Genomic DNA, 24835 nt, shown 5'->3' on the forward strand with positions numbered 1-24835 from the left:
AACAATTAGAAATAGCTAGATCATTTCAATTAATTAAATTATTGGGAGGTGAAATATCTCCAGTTTAATAGGTTCATATTTGGGTCCATTTATAGCTCTACTTTATTGGAAGGAGAAAAATAATGATTACCATAATAATAGCAATTTAACTAGCTTTATTTAATTAAACAATAATATTATATTTCATTTTTACTACTTGCCCCTCCCTCCTCACACTTAGGTCCTTGTGCAGATCTTTAACGCTCCAAACAATCTTCAATTCACTGAGCTTCTTGAAACTTAGTAAGTATTCTTTGTACGTAGATTTGCAGGGGAACAATGGCATTACGATTACAGCAACAGTAGTCAAAATTAAACTTTTATGATTCAGATAGAGCATGCAATGTTAAAAAACTTTCCAATTTACTTTTACTATCTCATTTGCTTTGTTCTTTTTGTATCTTTGGTTGAAAAGCATATGTAGGTAGACTCAGGAGCAATGCACTACTGTTAGCTAGCTTCTTGTCATTGGCTCACTCAATATGTTCAACTAGCTCCCAGTATATCATTGTGCTCCTTCAACAAAGGATATCAAGAGAATGAAGCAAATTTGATAAAAGTACAAATCTGAAATCTGAAAATTGTAAGCTGTATCAGAATCATTAAAAATAAGTGGGGTTATGTCCCTTTAAGGTCTATTTCTCAACTCTGTATGTTTATTTTTTTAACATTTTTGATGTGAAGAGGCAAGATATTTCTGCAGACACAAATTTACAGTTTTGAGAATTACAAAACCAAGAATATGTGAATACTGTATCTTTTAAACAGAAAATAAAAATAAAAAAATTATCTGACAGAAACCTCTGGGATAGCATGACGTTGTCAATGGATTAATGGAAATAATTCACCAAAACATTAACCATTACAGCAAATCCTTATTTCAGGATGAATAACCATCGGAGAATAAAGTACATTAAATAGAAACTTTATTTAGATAGATTTTTCATCAAAAAAAGCATTTTATTTTTAAAAAAAATCCTATTTTTTTTTTACCAATAATTGCTTTCTATTTAAATATGAGGAGAGTCCACGGCTTCATTCCTTACTTGTGGGAATACTGAACCTGGCCACCAGGAGGAAGCAAAGACACCCCAGCCAAAGGCTTAAATACTTCCCGCAATCCCCACATCCCCCAGTCATTCTTTGCCTTTCGTCACAGGAGGTTGGCAGAGAAGTGTCAGAAGATACAGAGTAGTTCCTTATGGAGGGTAGTACTCTTCGAAATGGGACTGGAGTTTTAAGTAGTCTTGTCACCCTCTCAGTGAGAGCATTGGCGAATGTTAGAGTCTGGAGATGCAGGCAGAGTCTTTCTGCAAACCCATCCAGACTCGTATTAACAGCTCCTAAGCAATCAGTGTTGACGAGTTTCACTGCCTGCTTCTATCACTCAAGTCCATGTCAGGAGCAATGCTACAAGACTGTCAAACTTGAGAGGCTGTGTTTCTGTTCCACAGCATAGATTCCGGTAAGATCGTTTAATTTTTTATACACAATTGATAACGCAAGAAGACAGGGTCACAGTGTGACTCCTTTTATCTGAATGGAATCGAGGGTTAATGTCTCCGGAAGGGTATTATTGAACAGGAGGGATTAATCACATATTTTTAATATCGTGTTTATGCTGTGACATGTATGAGATGTGGCTCAGGCAGATGTTGGAACGTAAAGGTTTTACTTTCACTTTGGAGCGATGCACAGCCAGTTAGGCTTGGCACCCTTTTAGTGGGACAGGGGCGGTCCTGCATGGCGCACCATGTGACCGGGTGTGGACATAGTGATTCTCTTCTTCCTGACCGTAGCGGTGTCTGAAGACAAAGCGGTTTCTCTCTTGGGCCTGGGTCAAACCGGTTTCTCTCTTGGGCCTGGGTCATAGGAGGTGGTGAGTGCCCCAGCCATTGGAGGTATAAAGGTGCCATTTATCTTTGTTTTTCTCCTTTTTTATAAGGACTCTGATACGTTAGAGGGTACTCCCTCTTTACCCAAAGCTAATGCCTGTCTATATTGTGAGGAGGCCACGTATACCCACCTGCTCAATTATATTCCACATGCCTTGATAAAGTAATCTTATCAAAGAAAGCTAATATGTTTAGTACTACTGAGCCTTCTACGTCTGAGGAGTCTCCATCCCATGAGGTGCGCACCCTACATTCATCTCCTAATACACATGCAGCTTCCCATAGCACTCCTATTCCTCCATCTGGGGGGGCCCTTTTACCACCAGACTTTACTGAACAGTTACAGATGGCAGTGTCTGCGGCCTTTATTGCTTTACCTCGCACTGCTAAGCGCAAGTGAAAGGTTAAATATTGCTATCCTTCCCAGGGGTCATCTACTAGCTTATTGGATTTATCTGATACAAGATTATCCGATGATGAAGGAGCCTCTGATACTTCAGAGGATGCTCTTTCTGGGTCGGAATCTGCTGCCTCTAAGCCTCCAGCTGCGGAGGAACCAGACTTTAGATGTAGGATTGAACTCTTACGCTTTCAGCTAAAGGAGGTGTTGGCTACGTTAGAGGTTCCTGAGCCTTAATAACCTGAGGAACCTTGCATTCCTAAATTAGATAAGGTCTACGAGGACAGGGTTGTACCACAGACTTTCCCGGTTCCCGTAAAGATGGCAAACATTATTAAGAATGAATGGAAAAGACTAGGTTCTTCTTTTTCCCCTTCTTCTTCCTTTAAGAAATTGTTCCCAGTTCCGGACTCTCAGTTGGAGTTCTGGGGTTCCGTCCCTAAGGTAGACTGTGCTATCTCGAGTATAGTTTGTCATTTAAAGAGCCCATGGATAAGAAGCTGGAAACTCTATAAGAAAAATGTTTCAGCATACAGGATATTTGTTCCAACCAGCAGCGGCTGTTGCTGCGGTTGTGGGAGCGGCTACCTACTGGTGCGACTCCTTGACTGAGTTGATCGAGGTGGAGGGTCCCCTTGACACGATCCTGGAAAGAATTAGGGCCCTAAGGGTAGCTAATTCTTTTATTTATGATGAAAATATGCAGATTATTCGCCTGAATGCCAAGGCTTCAGATTTTTCTGTGCTAGCCCATAGGGCACTCTGGTTGAAATCTTGGTCTGCGGACTAGACTTCTTTCTCTCCCATTTAAGGGAGCAATCCAAGGGAACTTGGAAACTTCCTCAGTCCTGAAATAAATCCAAGCAGAATGAGAAGTCTGCCGAGTCAAATTTGGGTGACCCCCGATCTGGCTTTGGATTTGGTAGGGGGCAGACTATCACTCTTTTCAGAAGCTTGGTTTGGGGACATGCAAGACCTATGGGTACTGGAGGTCATTGCTCAGGGATACAGGATAGGTTTCAAGTCTCATCCTCCAAGGGGCAGATTTCTCTTATCAAACCTGTCTTCAAGGCCAGAAAAGAGGGAGGCTTTTCTAGGGTGTGTGAGGGATCTCTCCGCCCTGGGGGGTCATTGTACCAGTACCTCCATCAGAGAGAGGTCTGGGATACTACTCAAACCTGTTTGTGGTCCCAAAGAAGGAGTGTACTTTTCGTCAAATTCTAGACCTAAAGTGTTTAAACAATTCCTGTCTGTCCCCTCGTTCAAGATGGAGACAATAAGGTCCATCAGTCCAGGAAGGATAATTCATGACCACGATAGACCTGAAGGATGCCTACCTTCACATCCCTATTCACAAGGAAAACTTCAAGTTCCTAAGATTTGCGTTTATGGACCAGCACTTCCAGTTCATTGGACTTCTGTTCAATCTAGCCACTGCTCCAAGAAATTTTACGAAAGTTCTAGGGACTCTGCTCGCAGTGTCCAGAACCAGAGGGATTGCAGTGGTGCCGTACTTTGATGATATTTTGGTTCAAGCACCGTCCTGTCGTCTGGCAGAGGACCATTCAAAAGCTCTTCTTTCTCTTCTTCGATCTCATGGATGGAAGATAAACTTAGAAAAGAGTTCTCTTATTCCCAGTACCAGGGTGGAGTTCCTGGGTACGATAAAAGATTCCATATCTATGAGGATATTTCTTACAGACCAGAGACGTTACAAGCAAACTTCCAATTGTCTTGCCCTCCAGACCTCCTTCAGGCCACCTGTGGCTCAGTGTATGGAGGTAATTGGACTCATGATGTCCTGCATGGACATCATCCCCTTTGCCAGATTCCATCTCAGACCTCTTCAGCTATGCATGCAGAGACAGTGGAACGGCAATTCAGATTTGTCTCAACAGATTTCTCTGGACAGCAGATCGATAGAATCTCTCTCCTGGTGGCTTTGTCCAGATCACCTGTCCCAAGGGACTTCCTTCTTAAGACCATCCTGGGAGATTGTGACTATGGACGCGAGTCTCTCAGGATGGGGAGCTGTTTGGGGTGCCAGAACAGAACAGGGACTATGGACTCGAGAGGAATCCCTCCTCCCAATCAACATCTTGAAACTTCAAGCAATCTTCAATGCTCTGAAGGCTTGGCCCCTTCTGGGCTCGACCCAGTTTATCAGATTCCAATCAGTCAACATAACCTCGGCGGCTTACATCAACCATCAGGGGGGGACGAGAAGCTCCCTAGCAATGAGGTAAGTATCTCGGATTCTGGAGTGGGCGGAGACCCACAGCTATTTGCTGTCAGTGATCCACATTCTGGGCGTGGACAACTGGGAAGCGGATTTTCTCAGCAGACAATCCTTTCATCCGGGGGAATGGTCTCTCCATCCCGGAGTGTTTGCGGAGATATGCAACAGGTGGGGGATGCCGGACATAGATCTCATGGCATCTTGTCTCAATACCAAGCTACCCAGATATGGGTCGAGGTCCAGGGATCCTCAGGCGGAGCTAATAGATGCATTTGCAGTGCCTTGGAGGTTCAGTCTAATCTACCTTTTCCCGCCGTTACCACTCCTTCCTCGTGTAGTGGCCCGCATCAAACAGAAGCAGGCATCTGTGATACTGATTGCTCCCTCGTGCCGTGAAGGATGGGGTTCTCAGATCTAGTGGGGATGTCATCTTCTCCTCCATGGAGGTTACCTTGTCACAGGGATCTGCTGGAACTGGGTCCTTTTGTTCATCAAAATCTAGATTCTCTGAGGCTGACTGCGTGGCGATTGAACGCTTAGTCCTAGCCAAGAGAGGTTTTTCTGAGAGAGTTATTGATACTCTCATTCAAGCCCATAAACCGGTTGCTCGTCGCATCTATCATAAGGTGTGGACGACCTACTTATTCTGGTGTGAAGAGCGTGGATTTCCCTGACATAAGTTCACGGTTTCCAGGATTCTTTCTTTTCTCCAGGATGGTCTGGAGAAGGGCCTTTTGGCTAGCTCTGTTTTACTGCACAAGAGGCTCACTGAGCTTCCAGACGTCCAGTCCTTTGTTCATGCTCTGTCTAGAATCAGACCTGTGTTTCGACCTAGCGCTCCTCCTTGGAGCTTAAATCTTGTTCTTAAGGTTTTGCAGAGGGCTCCGTTTGAGCCTATGCATGGCCTTGACATTAAATTATTTTTTTGGAAGGTTCTTTTTTTACTGGCTATTGCCTCGGCAGGCAGAGTATCTGAGATGGCTGCCTTGCAATGTAAGCCCCCTTACCTAGTATTCCATGCTGATAATGCTGTTTTTCGTACTGGGTTAGGTTTTCTTCCTAAGGTTGTTTCTGATCGCAAAATCAATCAGGAGATTGTTGTTCCTTCCTTGTGTCCTAGCCCTTCTTCTTTGAAGGAGCGGTTACTTCATAATTTGGATGTGGTTCGGGCCTTGAAGTTCTATCTTCAAGCCACTAAGGAGTTTAGACAGACTTCTTCCTTGTTTGTTGTCTATTCTGGGAAGCGTAAGGGGCAGAAAGCCTCGTCCACTTCCTTGTCTTATTGGTTGAGGAGCATTATTCGCTTAGCTTATGAGACAGCGGGACATAAGCCTCCTCAGAGGATTACGGCTCACTCTACTAGAGCAGTGGCTTCCTCTTGGGCCTTCAAGAATGAGGCATCTATGGAGCAGATTTGTAAGGCGGCTACCTGATTCTCCTTACATACCTTTTCAAAATTTTACAAGTTTGACATTTTTGCTTCGGCTGAAGCAGCTTTTGGGAGAAAGGTTTTGCAGGATGTGGTGCCCTCAGAAGAGGGTCTGCCTCTCGTTTTACCCTCCCATTTTCATTCAGTGTCCTCTAGAGCTTGGGTATATGTTTCCCACAAGTAAGGAATGAAGCCATGGACTCTCCTCATATTAAGATGGAAAACATAAATTATGCTTACTAGATAATTTCCTTTCCATCTGTATGAGGAGAGTCCACAGCCCCCACCCATTTCCTCTGTTGGGCGGACCAAACATTTTTGTTCTTCTGGCACCATTTATACCTTGATATTTCTCCTACTGTTCCCTCTGCAGAATGACTGGGGGATGAGGGGAGTGGGGGAGGTATCAAGCCTTTGGCTGGGGTGTCTTTGCCTCCTCCTGGTGGCCAGGTTCAGTATTCCCACAAGTAAGGAATGAAGCCGTGGACTCTCCTCATACAGATGGAAAGGAAATTATCTGGTAAGCATAATTTATGTTTTTATACCACCCTGCTTTTGAGCCCTTTACAGTCAAACAGCTTGAAACATGTAACATAATTTTTATTCATTTTAACATGTTTTAATGTGTTTTGAATATAAATACATTCCTATTTTCTTCACTTAGAAAAATGGTTTTTTTTTTTAAATAGATATTTCTATATACAGTATATCTGTATATATACAATATCTATTCATATATCTATCTATATCTCTATATATTCATATAGATATATAGTTATAGATATATAGGTATAGATATATATTTTACATAAAAAATAATCAGATATATAGAAAGATCTGTTTAAAAATAAAAATAACATTTTCTTCTATGTGAAGAACATAGGAATGTAAAGTATTCCTAGCACACCTTTAGCTTTAGCTGAGTTGATATAGTGCAGTGTCGGGTTAGCACCCTAATGTTAATTAATAAGGCATCTTTTAATGCGCCCCATTTAAGCCTATGGGGAGGAGTCAGCTTCGTCACAATATCCTGAAGTTAGCGTGCCTGAGTCTTTTGATTGCGTGCTAACTTTCAACTTGTAATACACACGTTAACCCAGACTAGATCATTTTTTTAGTTTGAGTGTAATTAGTGCTTAAGCAAAAATTGGTGTGACACTTGTAATTTGGCCCATATTATTTGTGTTTTTCATAGCCATAAATTTATATGCGGCCCATAACACCAACCATTCTCTTACAACTAACCTGTTCCAAAACCTGGAACTGCAGTTGGCTCAGTTTGTGTTGCATCTTACTTTTTGTGTTGATTTATTATTTCAAAAACTTTTCTAGTGGTCTCCCCTATATAAACATTCCCACAAAGGCATTTTATTAAATATACCACATAGTCCATGTTACAATTATAATGTTCTCTTTTCTCATATTTTATACCAGTATTAATGTCTCTAATAGATATTTGATTGCTGATGTTATGGGTATTTAGTATGGAGGTTACATAAGGTTTTGAGCATATGTCTTTTTGTGTACATTGCAACCTTTGTACAATGCATAATTAAATATTTTAGTAGGAAATAAAACTCTGAATTTTAACTCAGAGTGTACCATAAATGGAATAATTCTCTCTCTCTCTCTCTCTCTCTCTCTCTCTCTCTCTATATATATATATATATATATATATATAAAATTAAACAGGAATATTGGAAATAAAGACTTTCATGCACAGTGAACAGTAGGTACAATTAGTAGTAACAAGAAACAAACAAAAAATAAAATAAAATAAAAATTTAAATTTACCTTTCATATCTTAGGAATACATTATTCAAATCATCATTTACTTGCACCAGTTCTATAATGACTTCCTCATTTTGCACTGTTTCTAAAAGCTTCAGAATTCTCTTCTGCATTTCTTGGCATGCTTTCTGCAGATCCTATAAAGTAGCAATGACAAAAGATTGTGTTTATCAAGGGTTGAAAGAGACATCCTTAATGGACAATAAACCAATAAATTCTAACAGAATAAAACCGGCTAGTTACAGTAAAGCTGCAGGATTATGGTGAAAGCCATAGGATATGACTACTAATTTCCTTTTGTGGCTTTTATAGAAAGTATAGGCCACCACTACTTCCTACTATGTCTTGCAAGCAGTTGCTACTCATATACCACATACTACTGTATCAAACTGAATATGATAACTTGCAAAGTAGCTACAGTTATGCAAGTACAGTTCTTTTGTGGAACTATCATTACCAGTATGGAATGATAATCTATCACCAAGTATCCTTAAAAGATACCCTCAGTGCCAGGGCTGGGTCTATAATTAGAGCAGGTCGACCACAGGACCCAAAACCATTTGACACATTAGAAGAGCTTAATTTGGCTAAAACTCTCATATAGGACCATTAGCTGGGCATAACCATGCTCTTGTGTAACATTTCATTCTGCTGGACTCTAGGCTAATGAGTATGGCTGCGTTTAGGCTATAGTGCACAGAGATTTGGAAGAGCATTACTTTAGGTTTGGCCCCAGGCAGCACAATGTCTTGAGCCGCCAGTAGCCATAATGGATAGGGGAGTAGTGCCAGTACACACTGACAACTTCCCTATAGTAGATGTTGTCTGGGATTGTGCATAAGAGAAGTGTAATAGAACTGGAAGACTAAGCACTAGGTAAAATCACCTTTAGCTCTATACAAAAGGTTTCCTAGCAAACCTATAAAAACTGAATATAAAATAAAAGGGTGTGTATAGAGTGCTTAAACAAAAGCCTAAGCTGGCTCAAATATGAAAATTTATTAAAATACTATCCAACATAAAAAATATACAATATACATTAAAATTAAAAACATGGATCCATGTATAAACAATGTTTAAAATATTGTTCCTAAAATTAGCAATATTATTGCTGAAAACTAATATTGATGACAGAGCGTTCTAATTAATGATTAGTCGAGTATAATATCAAAGATCGTGTCATAAGGTGCAATCTTACAAGGATTTAACCCTATAAAGTTGGAATAGAAAATGTCCAAGAGTGACTAAAATAAAACTACTGAAAGAAATAAATGTCTTTTATAAGTCCAAAGTAAAAAAGTAAAAAAAAAATATCCTCAAAAGTAGTCGGCCGATCAGTCAATTATGTGTGGAAATGCAAAAAATGTGCAGAGATACAAAAAAATGCGAAAATAAAAAATCTGCAAACACGTGTGCAAAAATGCCAAAAATCTGGGATGGGAAAAAGTAATAGTAAAAATTCAAAAAACTTGCTGTGTGTGGAGTATCCCAGTATGTCCCAATTCGAATCCCTTGATTATCCTTGAAGTCCTTGTGAAAATCCTGAAGTGTCCTAAATAAATAAATAACAATAGTGAAGAATATCTATGCCATCTTTGTATGATATTGTAAATAGGCTTACCATTGTGTGTCAACGCGTTTCGGCCCCTATAAGTGGGCCTTTATCAACATTAAAAGCATCTGCCTAAAATATCATGTAGGTCCCCCTCATGCTGCCAAAACAGCTCTGATGCATTGAGGCATGCACTTCACAAGACCTCTGAATGTGTCCTGTGGTATCTGGCATCAAGACATTAGCAGTAGATCCTTTAAGTCCTGAAAGTTGTGAGTTGGGGCCTCCATGGATCGGATTTATTGCAACAGCACATCCCACAGATGATCAATCGGATTGAGGGAATTTGGAGGCCAAGTCAACTCTTTGTCATGTTACTCAAACTATTCTTGAACAATTTTTGCAGTGTGTCAGGGTGCATTATCCTGCTGAAAGAGGTCACTGCCATCAGGTAACACTATTGCCATGAAGAGGTGCATGTCTTCTGGAACAATCTCTAGGTAGGTGGTACGTGTCAAAGTAACTTCCACATGAATGCCAGGACCCAATGTTTCCCAGCAGAACATTGCCCAGAGCATAACACTGCCTCTGTCGGCCTGCCTTCTTCCCATAGTGCATCCTGCTGCCATCTCTTCTCCAGTTAAACGACACACACGCACCTGGCCATCCACCTGATCTAAAAGAAAACATGATTAGTCAGACCATTCAACCTTTTTCCATTTCTCCATGATCCAGTTCTGAAGCTCATGTCCCCATTAGAGGAGCTTTCAGCGGTGGATAGCGGTCATCATAGGCACTCTGACTGGTGTGTGACTACGCAGCCCCATATGCAGCAAACTGCCATGCACTGTATGTTCTGACAACTTTCTATCATGGGCAGCATTATTTTTTTCAGCAATTTCAGCTACAGTGGCTTTTCTGTGTGATCGGACAAGATGGACTAGCCTTCGCTCCCCACATGCATCAATGAGCCTTGTGTACCCATGACCCTGATGCCGGTTCACCGGTTGACCTTCCTTGCACCGCTTTTGATTGGTACTAAACACTACATACCGGGAACAACTCACAAGACTTGCCGTTTTGGAGATGCTCTGACCCAGTCGCCTAGCCATCACTATTTGGCTCTTGTGAAAGTCACTAAGATCTTTTTGCTTGCCCATTTTTCCTGCTTCCAACACAAGGACTGACTGTTCACTTGCTGCCTAATATATCTCACACCTTGACAGGTGCCATTGTGATAAAATAATAAATGTTATTCACCTGTCAGTGGTTTTAATGTTGTGGCTGACTAGTGTAGCTTCATCAGTCCCTATGAGGCTCTAGGAAGCCAAGTCCCTTAAGCTCACTAACCTCTTCATTTTTTTCATGAATCAACTGCATAAAATAACAAGAACTGGTGAAGCTGGAGAGGCTGGAAAAGGCTTTCTGTCAGTTATGCCCTCTGCGCCTATAAACTACAGCATATTTAAAAGGAAACAATGTTCAAACTGTTATATGTTCGATCTAAAAGGGAATGTTTCATAATGTGTGATAGAGTTTTGTTCTCAAGTTCTTTCTTTTCTTTCAAACTAACATTCCTGCACTGAATTAACCCACTTTTCCTGTGGGAGTTGTCTATATCAGTTGTTTCTATCAGCGAGCGAGTCATTGCGATCAGTTGTACACAGTTATATACAACTTGTTAATTTCAGATTAAAATTGAACAGTTTTAACATTTTAAACTGTTGCTTTTTTATATACATGGTAGAAACATAGTTGAGTAATAAATATCTTTAAGTACATTGTTTTATACTGGGCTTTTATTAATTAAATTTAATATTTCTGAGATTAGGGTATTTTTTAAATAAAAAAAAACCAGGGATATTACTATGTCACAGGTGACTGATGATAACTTAGCATAATTCTGTACTGACTGAACTAAATATCTCCGAAACAGTCCCTGATATAACTCATCATAATAAAAATGTAACTTTAGGGGTGGAGCTAACTGCTGGAGCGGCAGGACATGCATTGCATTAGCTCTTAGATTGCTTATAGATTTTGGAGTTTTTCTCAGATGTTACTGCAATAGTATAGATTTTTATTTAGGATCCTTGTGAAAACCATTATCCAGTGATGTATTTGATGGACTAGAGAGCACCTGCTAGGATCATATTCCTGTCCTATGGTATCCAGTGAAGCCACGAGGGCAACACTATTAACAAGACCACAGCTATCTAATAATAGTCTAACTGCAGAGTTTAGGCTGCTGCATTCCCCCCACCCAAGTTAATTGGGAGAAGCCACCAGAGCAATACTTTTAATATAGATATGAAGGAGCTTTAACTAGCAACTTTATTGGAGGAATTTTAATATGAAATTTGTCAAAGGATTGACAGGCTGATTGCGCAACCAGAGGTAGAAACAACCCCTTCTGCACTATACTTGTGAGAAAATGGACGGGAGCAAATGGAGACATGTTTAATGGAGCAGAAGTATGAAGTGCATGCCAACACCACCTCAAGACCAGAGGTGTGCTGCCAGATTGATCACAACATCTTATATACAGAAGAATGGGCCCCTGCAACCGGAGATTGTTTGCATATCTACAGTACTTCAACAGTTAAGGCAAGTAAAAATACTGATTCTATAGAGGCTCAGGTCCCCAAGACCTCAATGTGGTATGAGGACATATGGCCAGCTATGAGAGACGAGAGGAGGCTTGTTGTGAAGCTGCTCGTAGCAGTCACTTGGTAGGATGCAATCGTCCTGATTGGGAGTAGCTGGAGTCCTGACAAGCAGCAACAAGCCTGAGGTGCTAGTCATGGTAGTTAAGGGGAAGAAGAATGGAGAGGGAGATCTTTTCAAGTCTGCCAACATTAGTTTGTTAAGGGGGAAGAAGAATGGCGAGGGAGATCTTTTCAAGACCGCCAACATTAGTTCACTACGGACAGTGCAGCTATTTTGCTCTTCTTTGGGAGAAAGTGAATGCAGCTATTCTAGAACCGGTATCGGACAGACTTTGCTGAGAACACTGCTATTTAAGTTCCTTTAGCTGCCTCTGTATGAAGATCTATAGATATGAGACTTTCTTGAACAGCTATATAATTGTACTATGCGGATGTCAAGCGGAACATATTATGTTCCTCTATACCGTTGATTAGTATGGCTGGTAATCTATTTGCATACACACCATTTCTCTGCACTTAGGTAGTACAAATGCTACATTCTGGGAATAAGGTCGCAGGAGGCTTCAACGTTCGCTAGATACCATACAAGTGTTACCTATCTTCTGAGTTCCCATTGCATAAAAATTCTAGCTTTATATTATACATTGTGGGTAATGCTGCAAGAGATTTTTTGGACATCTAATGTAAAAGTGTTATTTATTTTATGAGTTCCTTTTACATGAGAATTATAGCTTTCTATTATAAATTGTGAGTAACACTGCAAGTGGATCGTACTTGGTTATATGTAACATAAAAGTGTTTTCTACTTTATGAGTTTCTATTGCTGGTAAATTATAGCCCTAACATTGACTATAAAAATAATCTGCAAAGATAAAATCAATGTTTAAGCTATATATGGAATTGAATATTTATTATACCTTTCTTAAATGAACATAATTACACCAGTTGCCTGCGGCTTGGGTGGCTTGGTTATTTTAACCTTAGAGTTTATTTAGTGTGACTTGCTAACAGGAGAAATTTTCCTGTGGACTCAGATTTTAGTGTGACATTATGTATGGTATAATTATGTACGGTACCTAGCACAGTGCCTCTCTGTTGTATTTTCTGTATGCTAAAAAAAACTCTGAATAACATTTGTTGTTAGACATATAGATGGCCGGAGACTATAATGGCTGCAATTTGAGATAAATGGGCACCTGCTCTTTGGCTTGGATTGTATGCTCATTGAGACTCACTTCTTTGTCCCTATTCAATCAGAATTGTTTTATCCTCTTAGAAAAAGAGGGGTTAAAAACAAAAGATATAAAAAATTAAAAAACATGCTTGCATGTAAAGATTTGTGGATAGATATTTAAAATTTTGTTCATAACAAAATGAAATACAAATGTGTATAAATGTGTAAATGTTTATTTACCATGAATTTATTTATGACATTGTAACAAATGGATGTATTCATTTTTGACACAAAACAATGTTGTTTAAATTGTTCAGGTGTGGACTAATTAGTCTACACATGTGGTTTATTCTTTAATCATGAACCTTATAGGTTAGCTCAAGCTTTAAATAAGAGCTGTATTGTTGTAATAGGTATGCCTGATGAAAAAGCCAAGTATGAGAGCCGAGAAATGCGTTGCATATACTTAGGGGACTGTACAATACCCCCTTATATACCTGCTGCTTCTTATTTTTAAATGTGTTTTTAATAAAGACTTTTTAACTTTTAGCAGTTTGGTAGAATTGCTTATAATACAGCCATTTAGTAACCTTGGTGCTACTTTTCACCCTGCTTTTGGATAATTATTTTTGTCCTAGCCTTCTTTGGGATTAAATAAGATCCAGATATACTGCAGACTGTTCTTGATACCGGTAGAGGGTGAGCTGGTGCACCCTGAATCTATCAGCCTGCCACTACCAGCACATAAGTATACTCTATCAAAATGTGAGTACCTTTTCAACACCTTTTATATATCACTTCTTGAACCTACAGATACACACACGAGGCGCCCCTCTATTTGCTTGCCTATATATAAGTTATATGGCTATATTTCTCAAATATGCACACAATTATCTATATTGATTATAACTCCCGGTTTGATTGACTTTTAGAGGTAATACGCTGTATTTCTTATCTCTCTATTTGTTTTGCTTCACCAATTGAAATGTACACGCTATTAGTTTGCTGAATTTACTTGATGTGCAAACAGCATTTATTGGGACAATCTACTTGATAGGAGTTCAGATTGACGAGACCATACATATAAGAAATAACCAGGGCACCAGATATACTGTATATTCTGATTATTTTTACCTAATCTCCTGCTAGTTAATTTTTAGAGTTTCAGTGTTAATAATATAGTTATTTTACAGTTTATAGTAACTATTTAGTGTGATACTATGCTTTCTTAGCTACACTCAGATATAGTAGAAAACCTAAACTACACATTATATTATTTTACACAATTATTGCTGAGAAACTTTGGGGCCAATTTAACAATGTGTGGGAGGACATGATCCGATGTAGCGGATCATGTCCGCCGCACATTGGTAAATGCAGACAGCATACACTGCCGGAATTTATCACTGCACAAGCATTTCTAGCGAAATGCTTGTGCAATGCCACCCCCTGAACATTTGCGGACAATCGGCCGCTAGCAGGGAGTGTCAATCACCCGATTGTATCCGATCGGGCGGATTGCTGTCCGCCTCCTCAGAGGTGCCGGACGAGTTAAGGAGCAGCGATCTTATGGCTCATATTGGTTGTATGCCTTGAAACAAATTTTCTTGATATTTTTTTCTATTTTGTATGCCTTGAATTGAACCTCAATTATTTTTTTATAAAATATAAAAAAGAAAAATGTAACAGTGTGCGCCCATGACTGTTCCCTGATTGTGGAATGGATACACACTTAGAGCTGTAATATTATTATTATGTTTATTCTACAAATAATTGTATACATCAGGTGCGCAGATTTCTCTCGTCTATTTAAAACCTAGCAATGCTCTTGAGAAGATTACCAAAAGCCATATGTGCCCAAGTGGGCTGTTTGCTTACAAATATTGTCTTAGTTACTTCAATAGGAAAGTGCTCTCTCATTTCTCAGTTGTTCCCCCAAACTAATATATCTGTTTTTATCTACCTGTCTATGTGTCATAGCATCTGTCTGCCTACTTATCTATCTATCTATCTATCTATCTATATATCTATCTATCTATCTATCTATATATCTGTCTATCTATTCAAAAGTAATATATCTGTTTTATTATTTGCCTGTCTATGCATCATAGCATCTGTCTGCCTGCTTGCCTGTCAGTCCGTCTGCCTGTCTGTCAGTACATCTGTCTGTCTATTCATCCAAAACTAATATATCTGTTTTATTTGCCTGTCTGTCCATCATAGCATCTGTCTGCCTGCTTGCCTGTCACTCTGCCTGCCTGTCAGTACATCTGTCTGTCTATCTATCCAAAACTAATATATCTGTTTTATTTGCCTGTCTGTCCATCATAGCATCTGTCTGCCTGCTTGCCTGTCACTCTGCCTGCCTGTCAGTACATCTGTCTGTCTATCTATCCAAAACTAATATATCTGTTTTTATTTGCCTGTCTATGTGTCAATGCGTCATAGCATCTGTCTGCCTGCCTGTCAGTCTGTCCGACTGTCTACCCATCTATCTATCTATCTATCTATCTATCTATCTATCTATCTATCTATCTATCTATCTATCTATCTATCCAAAACTTATATTTCTGTTGCTATCTGCCTGTTTGATTGCCTGTCAATCTAATAATCTGTGTGTCTATCTATCTATCTATCTATCTATCTATTGATAATATATGTTTTTATTTGCCCGCATATGCATCATAGCATCTGTCTGCCTGTCTATTTGTCCATCTGCCCATCCATTTGTCTTCCTGTTCATCAATCTGTTTTATCTGCATGTCTATGCATCATAGCATCTGGTTATCTATCATCTGTCTGTCTATCTATTTATTTATCTATCTATCATCTATCATTATAAGGATCTACAATAATTACCTGTAGAAGCTCCATGTCGTCAGGTTTCTCAGTTCCTGGTGAAGTTTCGAGCAGTATCTCTGACATCACTTTTACATTCATTTTTACCATGTCAATCTCACTGTATAATTTTCCAATCTTTAAATAAATAGAACAAAACATGGTGATCATCCTCACCCTAATCCCCCACTGGAAATCTCTGTGCATCTTTTTCCCCCATAAACAAGAATCAAAATTTAAAGGGATATGAAACAGTCTGTTTAATTGTTATAATAAAAAAGCAGTTAGCAGTGACGTATACTTAAAGGGACACTGAACCCACATTTCATGATTCAGATAGAGCATGACATTTTAAGCAACTTTCTAATTTACTCCTATTATCAATTTTTCTTCATTCTCTTGCTATCTTTATTTTAAAAGCAGGAATGTAAATCTTAGCAGCCAGCCCATTTTAGGTTCAGCACCATGGATAGCGCTTGCTTATTGGAGGCTTACATCTACCCACCAATAAGCAAGCATAACCCAGGTTCTCAACCAATAATGGGCCTGCTCCTATGCATCACATTCCTGCTTTTTAAATAAAGATAGCAAGAGAACGAAGAAAAATTGTTAATAGGAGTAAATTAGAAAGTTACTTAAAATTGCATGCTCTATCTGAATCATGAAAGAAAAAAAATAATTTATGCTTACCTGATAAATTTATTTTTCTTTCATGTAATTAGCAAGAGTCCATGAGCTAGTGACGTATGGGATATACATTCCTACCAGGAGGGGCAAAGCTTCCCAAACCTTAAAATGCCTATAAATACACCCCTCACCACACCCACAATTCAGTTTTACAAACTTTGCCTCCTATGGAGGTGGTGAAGTAAGTTTGTGCTTAAGATTCTTCGTTGATATGCGCTTCGCAACAGGTTGAAGCCCGGTTTTCCTCTCGAAGTGCAGTGAATGTCAGAGGGATGTGAAGAGAGTATTGCCTATTCGAATACAATGGTCTACCTCTAGGGGATCAATTTCATAGGTTCTCTGTTATCGGTCGTAGAGATTTCTTCTCCTACCTCCCTTTTCAGATCGACGATATACTCTATATACCTTTACCTCTACTGATTCTCGTTTCAGTACTGGTTTGGCTATCTACTACATGTAGAGGAGTGTCCTGGGGTAAGTAAATCTTATTCTTTGTGACACTCTGCGCTAATGGTTGGGCACTTTATTTGTAAAGTTCTAAATATATGTCTATAAACTTATATTTGCCTTGATTCAGGGTTTTCAGTATTCCTTTTTTATACAGACTGTCAGTTTCATTATTGGGATAATGCATTACTTTATTTTTTCTTACCTTGAAAAATTTTCATTTGACCATTTTTTTACCGTGTGCTGTTAGGCTCGCGGGGGCAGAAAATGTTTCTTTTTACGTCATTTTTTGGCGCATACTTTTTTTGGCGCAAAAAATTGTCATTTCCGGTGACGTTACACCGGAAGTTGTATTCTGTTACGCATGCGTATTCAGACATTTTTTTGCGCCAAAAAATGTGGGCGGATCTTTTACTCACTTTATTTAAACATTTTTTTATCATGACTTCTGGTTTCCAGAAGCTTATTATTTTGGCATTCTTTCCCATTCCTGAAACTGTCTTTTAAGGAATTTGATAATTTTGCTTTATATGTTTTTTCTTTTTATTACATATTGCAAGATGTCTCATCCTGACCCCGGATCTAAATCCTCTAATGAACAGACGTTGCCTGATGCTGTACCTACCAAAGTTAAGTGTATATGTTGTAAACTTGTGGTATCTGTTACCCCAGCTGTGGTTTGTGAAAGCTGTCATGATAAACTTTCCAAAGTGGATTCTGTTTCTATTAGTAATAATCCTTTACCTGTTGTTGTTCCTTCAACATCTGTTGTTCAGGATGTTCCTGTTAAAGTTAAAGAATTTGTTTCTAATTCTATTAAGAAGGCTCTGTCTGTTATTCCTCCTTCCAATAAACGTAAAAGGTCTTTCAAAACTTCTAATTTTTCTGATGAATTTTTAGGTGACCACCATCATTCTGACTTATCTGTTTCTGATGAGGTTTTTTCCGGTTCGGAAGATTCTACTATAGATATTGATTCTGATAAATCTTCATATTTATTTAAAATGGAGTTTATTCGTTCATTGCTTAAAGAAGTTTTGATTGCTCTAGATATGGAGGAGTCCAGTCCTCTTGATTCTAGAACTACTAAACGTTTAAATTCGGTTTATAAACCTCATGTGTTAATTCCGGAAGTTTTTCCCGTTCCTGATGCTATCTCAGATGTGATTGCTAGGGAATGGGATAGTCTGGGTACTTCATTTACTCCTTCTCCAAGGTTTAAGAAATTGTACCCTGTGCCATCTGATAGACTGGAATTTTGGGATAAAATCCCTAAAGTCGATGGGGCTATCTCTACTCTTGCCAAACGTACTGCTATTCCTAAGGCAGATAGCACTTCGTTTAAAGATCCTTTAGATAGGAAAATGTAATCTTTTTTGAGAAAAGCTTATTTATGTTCAGGTAATCTACTTAGACCTGCTATCTCTTTGGCTGATGTTGCTGCGGCCTCAACTTTTTGGTTGGAGACTTTAGCGCAACAAGTAACAGATCATAACACTTATAGCATTGTTAAACTTCTTCAACACGCTAATAATTTTGTCTGTGATGCCATTTTTTATATCATTAGAGTTGATGTCCGGTATATGTCTTTAGCTATTTTAGCTAGACAAGCTTTATGGCTTAAATCCTGGAATGTAGATATGAGTTCTAAATCAACTTTGCTTTCTCTCTCTTTCCAAGGTAATAAATTGTTTGGTTCTCAGTTGGATTCTATAATTTCAACTGTTACTGGTGGAAAGGGTGCCTTTTTGCCTCAGGGTAAAAAATCTAAAGGTAATTACAGGGCTGCTAATCGTTTTCGTTCCTTTCGTCAGAAGGAGCAGAAGCCCGATCCTTCCCCTAAAGGAACGGTTTCCGGTTGGAAACCTAATCCAATCTGGAATAAATCTAAGCCTTCCAGAAAGTCAAAGCCAGCCCCTAAATCCGCATGAAGGTGCGGCCCTCATTCCAGCACAGCTGGTAGGGGGCAGGTTGCGATTTTTCAAAGATGTTTGGATCAATTCGGTTCACAATCTTTGGATTCAGAACCTTGTTTCACAAGGGTACAGAATAGGTTTCAAAGTAAGACCGCCTGTGAGAAGATTCTTTCTCTCACGCATTCCAGTCAATCCAGTAAAAGCTCAGGCGTTTCTGAAATGTGTTTCAGACCTAGAGTTAGCTGGGGTAATTATGCCAGTTCCAGTTCTGGAACAGGGTCTGGGGTTTTATTCAAATCTATTCATCGTACCAAAGAAAGAGAATTCTTTCAGACCAGTTCTGGATCTAAAAATATTGAATCGTTATGTAAGGATACCAACATTCAAGATGGTAACTATAAGAACTATTCTGCCTTTTGTTCAGCAAGGGCATTATATGTCTACAATAGATTTACAGGATGCATACCTGCATATTCCAATTCATCCAGATCACTTTCAGTTCCTGAGATTCTCTTTTCTAGACAAGCATTACCAGTTTGTTGCTCTTCCATTTGGTCTAGCAACAGCGCCGAGAATGTTTTCGAAGGTTCTCAGTGCCCTTCTCTCTGTAATCAGAGAACAGGGTATTGCGGTATTTCCTTATTTGGACGACATCTTGGTACTTGCTCAGTCTTCACTTTCTGCAGAATCTCATACGAATCAACTTGTGTTGTTTCTTCAAAGACATGGTTGGAGGATCAATTTACCAAAGAGTTCCTTGATTCCTCAGACAAGGGTAACCTTTTTAGGTTTCCAAATAGATTCAGTGTCCATGACTTTGTCTCTGACAGAAAAGAGAAGTCTGAAATTGGTTTCAGCCTGTCGAAACCTTCAGTCTCAATTGTTCCCTTCGGTAGCATTATGCATGGAGATTTTAGGTCTCATGACTGCTGCATCGGACGCGATCCCTTTTGCTCGTTTTCACACGAGACCACTCCAGCTTTGTATGCTGAACCAGTGGTGCAGGGATTATACAAGGATATCACAAATGATATCCTTAAATCCCAATGTTCGATCATCTCTAACGTGGTGGATGAATCACCATAGTTTAATTCAAGGGGCCTCTTTCGTTCGTCCAACCTGGACTGTGATCTCAACAGATGCGAGTCTATCAGGTTGGGGAGCGGTTTGGGGATCTCTGACAGCGCAAGGGGTTTGGAAATCTCAGGAGGCGAGATTACCAATCAATATTTTGGAACTCCGTGCGATTTTCAGAGCTCTTCAGTACTGGCCTCTTCTGAAGAGAGAATCGTTTGTTTGTTTTCAAACAGACAATGTCACGACCGTGGCATATGTCAATCATCAAGGGGGGACTCACAGTCCTCAAGCTATGAAAGAAGTATCTTGGATACTTGTATGGGCGGAATCCAGCTCCTGTCTAATTTCTGCGGTTCACATCCCAGGTGTAGACAATTGGGAAGCGGATTATCTCAGTCGCCAGACGTTACATCCGGGCGAATGCTCCCTTCATCCAGAGGTTTTTCTCCAGATTGTTCAAATGTGGGGACTTCCAGAAATAGATCTGATGGCCTCTCATCTAAACAAGAAACTTCCCAGGTATCTGTCCAGATCCCGGGATCCTCAGGCGGAAGCAGTGGATGCGTTGTCAATTCCTTGGAATTATCATCCTGCTTATATCTTTCCGCAACTAGTTCTTCTTCCGAAAGTAATCTCCAAAATTCTATTGGAGCGCTCATTTGTACTGCTGGTGGCTCCAGCATGGCCTCACAGGTTTTGGTTTGCGGATCTCGTTCGGATGGCCAGTTGCCAGCCTTGGACACTTCCGTTAAGGCCAGACCTTCTATCTCAAGGCCCTTTTTTCCATCAGGATCTCAAATTATTAAATTTGAAGGTATGGAGATTGAACGCTTAATTCTTAGTCATAGAGGTTTCTCTGACTCAGTGATTAATACTATGTTACAGGCTCGGAAATCTGTCTCTAGAAAGATTTATTATCGAGTTTGGAAGACTTACATCTCTTGGTGCTCTTTTCATTAATTCGCCTGGCATTCTTTCAGAATTCCTAGAATTTTACAATTTCTTCAGAATGGTTTGGATAAAGGTTTGTCTGCAAGTTCTTTGAAAGGACAAATCTCTGCTCTTTCTGTACTTTTTCACAGAAAGATTGCTAATCTTCCTGATATTCATTGTTTTGTAAAGGCTTTGGTCCATATCAAACCTGTTATTAAGCCAATCTCTCCTCCTTGGAGTCTTAATTTGGTTTTGACAGCTTTACAGGCTCCTCCTTTTGAGCCTATGCATTCTCTGGACATTAAATTACTTTCTTGGAAAGTATTGTTCCTTTTGGCTATCTCTTCTGCTAGAATAGTTTCTGAGTTATCTGCTCTTTCTTGTGAATCTCCTTTTCTGATTTTTCATCAGGATAAGGCGGTGTTGCAGACTTCATTTCAATTTTTACCGAAGGTTGTGAATTCTAACAACATTAGTAGGGAAATTGTTGTCCCTTCGTTATGTCCTAATCCTAAGAATTCTAAGGAAAGATTGTTACATTCTTTGGATGTAGTTAGAGCTTTGAAATATTATGTTGAAGCTACTAAAGATTTTAGAAAGACTTCTAGTCTATTTGTTGTTTTTTTCTGGTCCCAAGAAAGGTCAGAAGGCTTCTGCCATTTCTTTGGCATCTTGGTTAAAGTCTTTGATTCATCATGCTTATGTGGAGTCGGGTAAGTCCCCGCCTCAAAGAATTACGGCTCATTCTACTAGGTCAGTTTCTACTTCCTGGGCCTTTAGGAATGAAGCTTCTGTTGATCAGATTTGCAAAGCGGCCACTTGGTCTTCTTTGCATACTTTTACTAAATTCTACCATTTTGATGTGTTTTCTTCTTCTGAAGCAGTTTTTGGTAGAAAAGTACTTCAGGCAGCTGTTTCTGTTTGATTCGTCTGCTTATAATTTCAGTTCTTTTCATTATAAGGATTAAAACTTTTTGATTTGGGTTGTGGATTATTTTTTTCAGCGGAATTGGCTGTCTTTATTTTATCCCTCCCTCTCTAGTGACTCTTGCGTGGAAGTTCCACATCTTGGGTATCTGCTATCCCATACGTCACTAGCTCATGGACTCTTGCTAATTACATGAAAGAAAACATAATTTATGTAAGAACTTACCTGATAAATTAATTTCTTTCATATTAGCAAGAGTCCATGAGACCCACCCTTTTTTGTGGTGGTTATGATTTTTTTGTATAAAGCACAATTATTCCAATTCCTTATTTTTTGATGCTTTCGCACCTTTCTTATCACCCCACTTGCTTGGCTATTCGTTAAACTGAATTGTGGGTGTGGTGAGGGGTGTATTTATAGGCATTTTAAGGTTTGGGAAACTTTGCCCCTCCTGGTAGGAATGTATATCCCATACGTCACTAGCTCATGGACTCTTGCTAATATGAAAGAAATTAATTTATTAGGTAAGTTCTTACATAAATTATGTTATTTCTTGACACGGTGAGTCCACGGATCATCATAATTACTGTTGGGAATATCACTCCTGACTAGCAGGAGGAGGCAAAGAGCACCACAGCACAGCTGTTAAATACCACTCCCCTACCCACAACCCCCAGTCATTCGACCAAAGGGAAAGGAGAAAGGAAGTAATACAAGGTGCAGAGGTGCCTGAGGTTTATGGAATAATAAACTGAAAAATACAGTTTGGGCCGTGGACTCACCGTGTAAATAAATGTATCAGGTAAGCATAAATTTTGTTTTCTTTCTAATGACACGGTGAGTCCACGGATCATCATAATTACTGCTGAGAACCAATACCCAAGCCAGAGGACACGGATGATAAGGGAGGGACAAGGCAGTAAACCTAAACAGAAGGTACCACTGCTTGAAGAACCTTTCTCCCAAAAGAAGCCTCAGCAGAAGCAAAAGTATCAAATTTGTAAAATTTAGAAAAAGTGTGCAAAGATGACCAAGTGGCAGCCTTGCAAATCTGTTCTACAAAAGCACCATTTTTGAAGGCCCAAGAAGAAGAAACAGCCCTCGTGGAATGAGCCGTGATTTTCTCAGGAGGCTACTGTCCAGCAGTCTCATACGCCAAGAGAATAACACTCCTCAACCAAAAAGAAAGAGAAGTAGCCGTAGCTTTCTGACCCTTGCGCTTCCCAGAAAAAACAACAAATAAAGAAGAAGACTGGCGAAAATCCTTAGTCGCCTGCAAATAAAAGTTTAACGCACGCACCACATCCAGGTTGTGCAACATACGCTCCATATGAGAAGTAGAATTAGGACACAAGGAAGGAACAACAATCTCTTGATTAATATTGATATCCGAAACCACCTTGGGAAGGAAACCTAACGCAGTACGCAGTACTACCTTATCAGAATGAAAAACATGGAAAGGAGATTCACACTGCAACGCTGAAAGCTCGGAAACTGAGCCGACGAAAAAGCAACCAAAAACAAAACTTTCCAGGATAACATCTTAATATCCAAAGAACGCATAGGTCTCTATTTATCAAGGTCTGGCGTACCTGATCCGACATTGCAGATCAGGTCCGCCAGACCTCGCTGAATACAGAGAGCAATACCCTCTTCGTATTCAGCATTGTACCAGCAGCTCACAAGAGTTGCTGGTGCAACGCCGCCCCCTGCAGACTTGCGGCCAATCGGCCGTCAGCAGGGGGTGTCAATCAACCTGATCGTACTCGATCGGGTTGATTTCCGGCGATATCTGTCCGCCTGCTCAGAGCAGGTGGACAGGTTATGGAGCAGCGGTCTTGGTGACCGCTGCTTCATAACTTGTGTTTCTGGCGAGTCTGAAAACTCGCCAGAAACACGGCCCTTCAAGCTCCGTAAGGAGCTTGATAAATATGGACCATAGGCTTAAATGGAGCCTGTTGAAGAACTCTAAGAACCAAATTAAGACTCCAAGGAGGAGTAGCAAACTTAAACATAGACCGGATTCTAACCAGGGCCTGACAAAAAGACTGAACATCTGGCACATCCACCAGACGCTTGTGTAACAAAATAGATAAAGCAGAAGATTGACCCTTCAAGGTACTAGCAGATAAACCCTTCTCCAGACACTCCTGGAGAAAAGACAAAATCCTAGGAATCCTAACTCTACTCCAAGAGTAGCCTCTGGATTCACACCAATACAGATATTTACTCCATATTTTATGGTAAATCTTTCTAGTCACAGGCTTATGCGGCTGAATCATAGTCTCAATAACCGACTTAGAAAAACCATGCTTAGATAATATCAAGCATTCAATCTCCAAGCAGTCAGCTTCAGAGAAACAAGATTTGGATGAAGGAAGGGCCCCTGAAGAAGGTCCTTACTTAACGGAAGACTCCAAGGTGGAAATGACGACATCTCCACCAGATCTGCATACCAGATCCTGCGAGGCCATGTCGGAGCAATAAGAATTACTGACGCCCTCTCCTGCCTGATTCGAGCAATGACCCATGGAAGGAGAGCGAACAGAGGGAAAACATACGCTAGACTGAAATCCCAAGGAACTGCCAGAGCATCTATCAGTACAGCTTGAGGGTCCCTTGACCTTGACCCATACCTCGGAAGCTTGGCATTCTGGTGAGATGCCATGAGATCCAACTCCGGCTGTCCCCACTTGAGGATCAAGTAAGAAAAAACCTCTGGATGAAGTTCCCACTTCCCTGGATGGAAAGTCTGTCTGCTCAGAAAATCCGCTTCCCAAATGTCCACCCCTGGAATGTGGATCGCAGACAGACAACAACT

General features: G+C 39.9%; 1 protein-coding gene across 3 annotated transcripts in view; it reads right to left on the reverse strand.

Annotated features, from left to right (window-relative positions):
• Positions 1-24835, reverse strand: part of TOM1L1 (target of myb1 like 1 membrane trafficking protein) — a 263459-nt gene that overhangs the window by 72245 nt on the left and 166379 nt on the right. For all 3 annotated transcript variants that reach the window (XM_053708296.1, XM_053708287.1, XM_053708301.1), the window contains 2 exons: positions 16048-16164; positions 7797-7930 (listed from right to left, as the gene is read on the reverse strand). In XM_053708296.1, coding sequence (XP_053564271.1) covers positions 7797-7930; positions 16048-16164 — 251 coding nt within the window. The remainder of the gene's footprint in view (positions 1-7796; positions 7931-16047; positions 16165-24835) is intronic.

Source organism: Bombina bombina, chromosome 1 (assembly GCF_027579735.1).
Source record: "Bombina bombina isolate aBomBom1 chromosome 1, aBomBom1.pri, whole genome shotgun sequence".
Taxonomy (NCBI): Eukaryota; Metazoa; Chordata; class Amphibia; order Anura; family Bombinatoridae; genus Bombina; species Bombina bombina.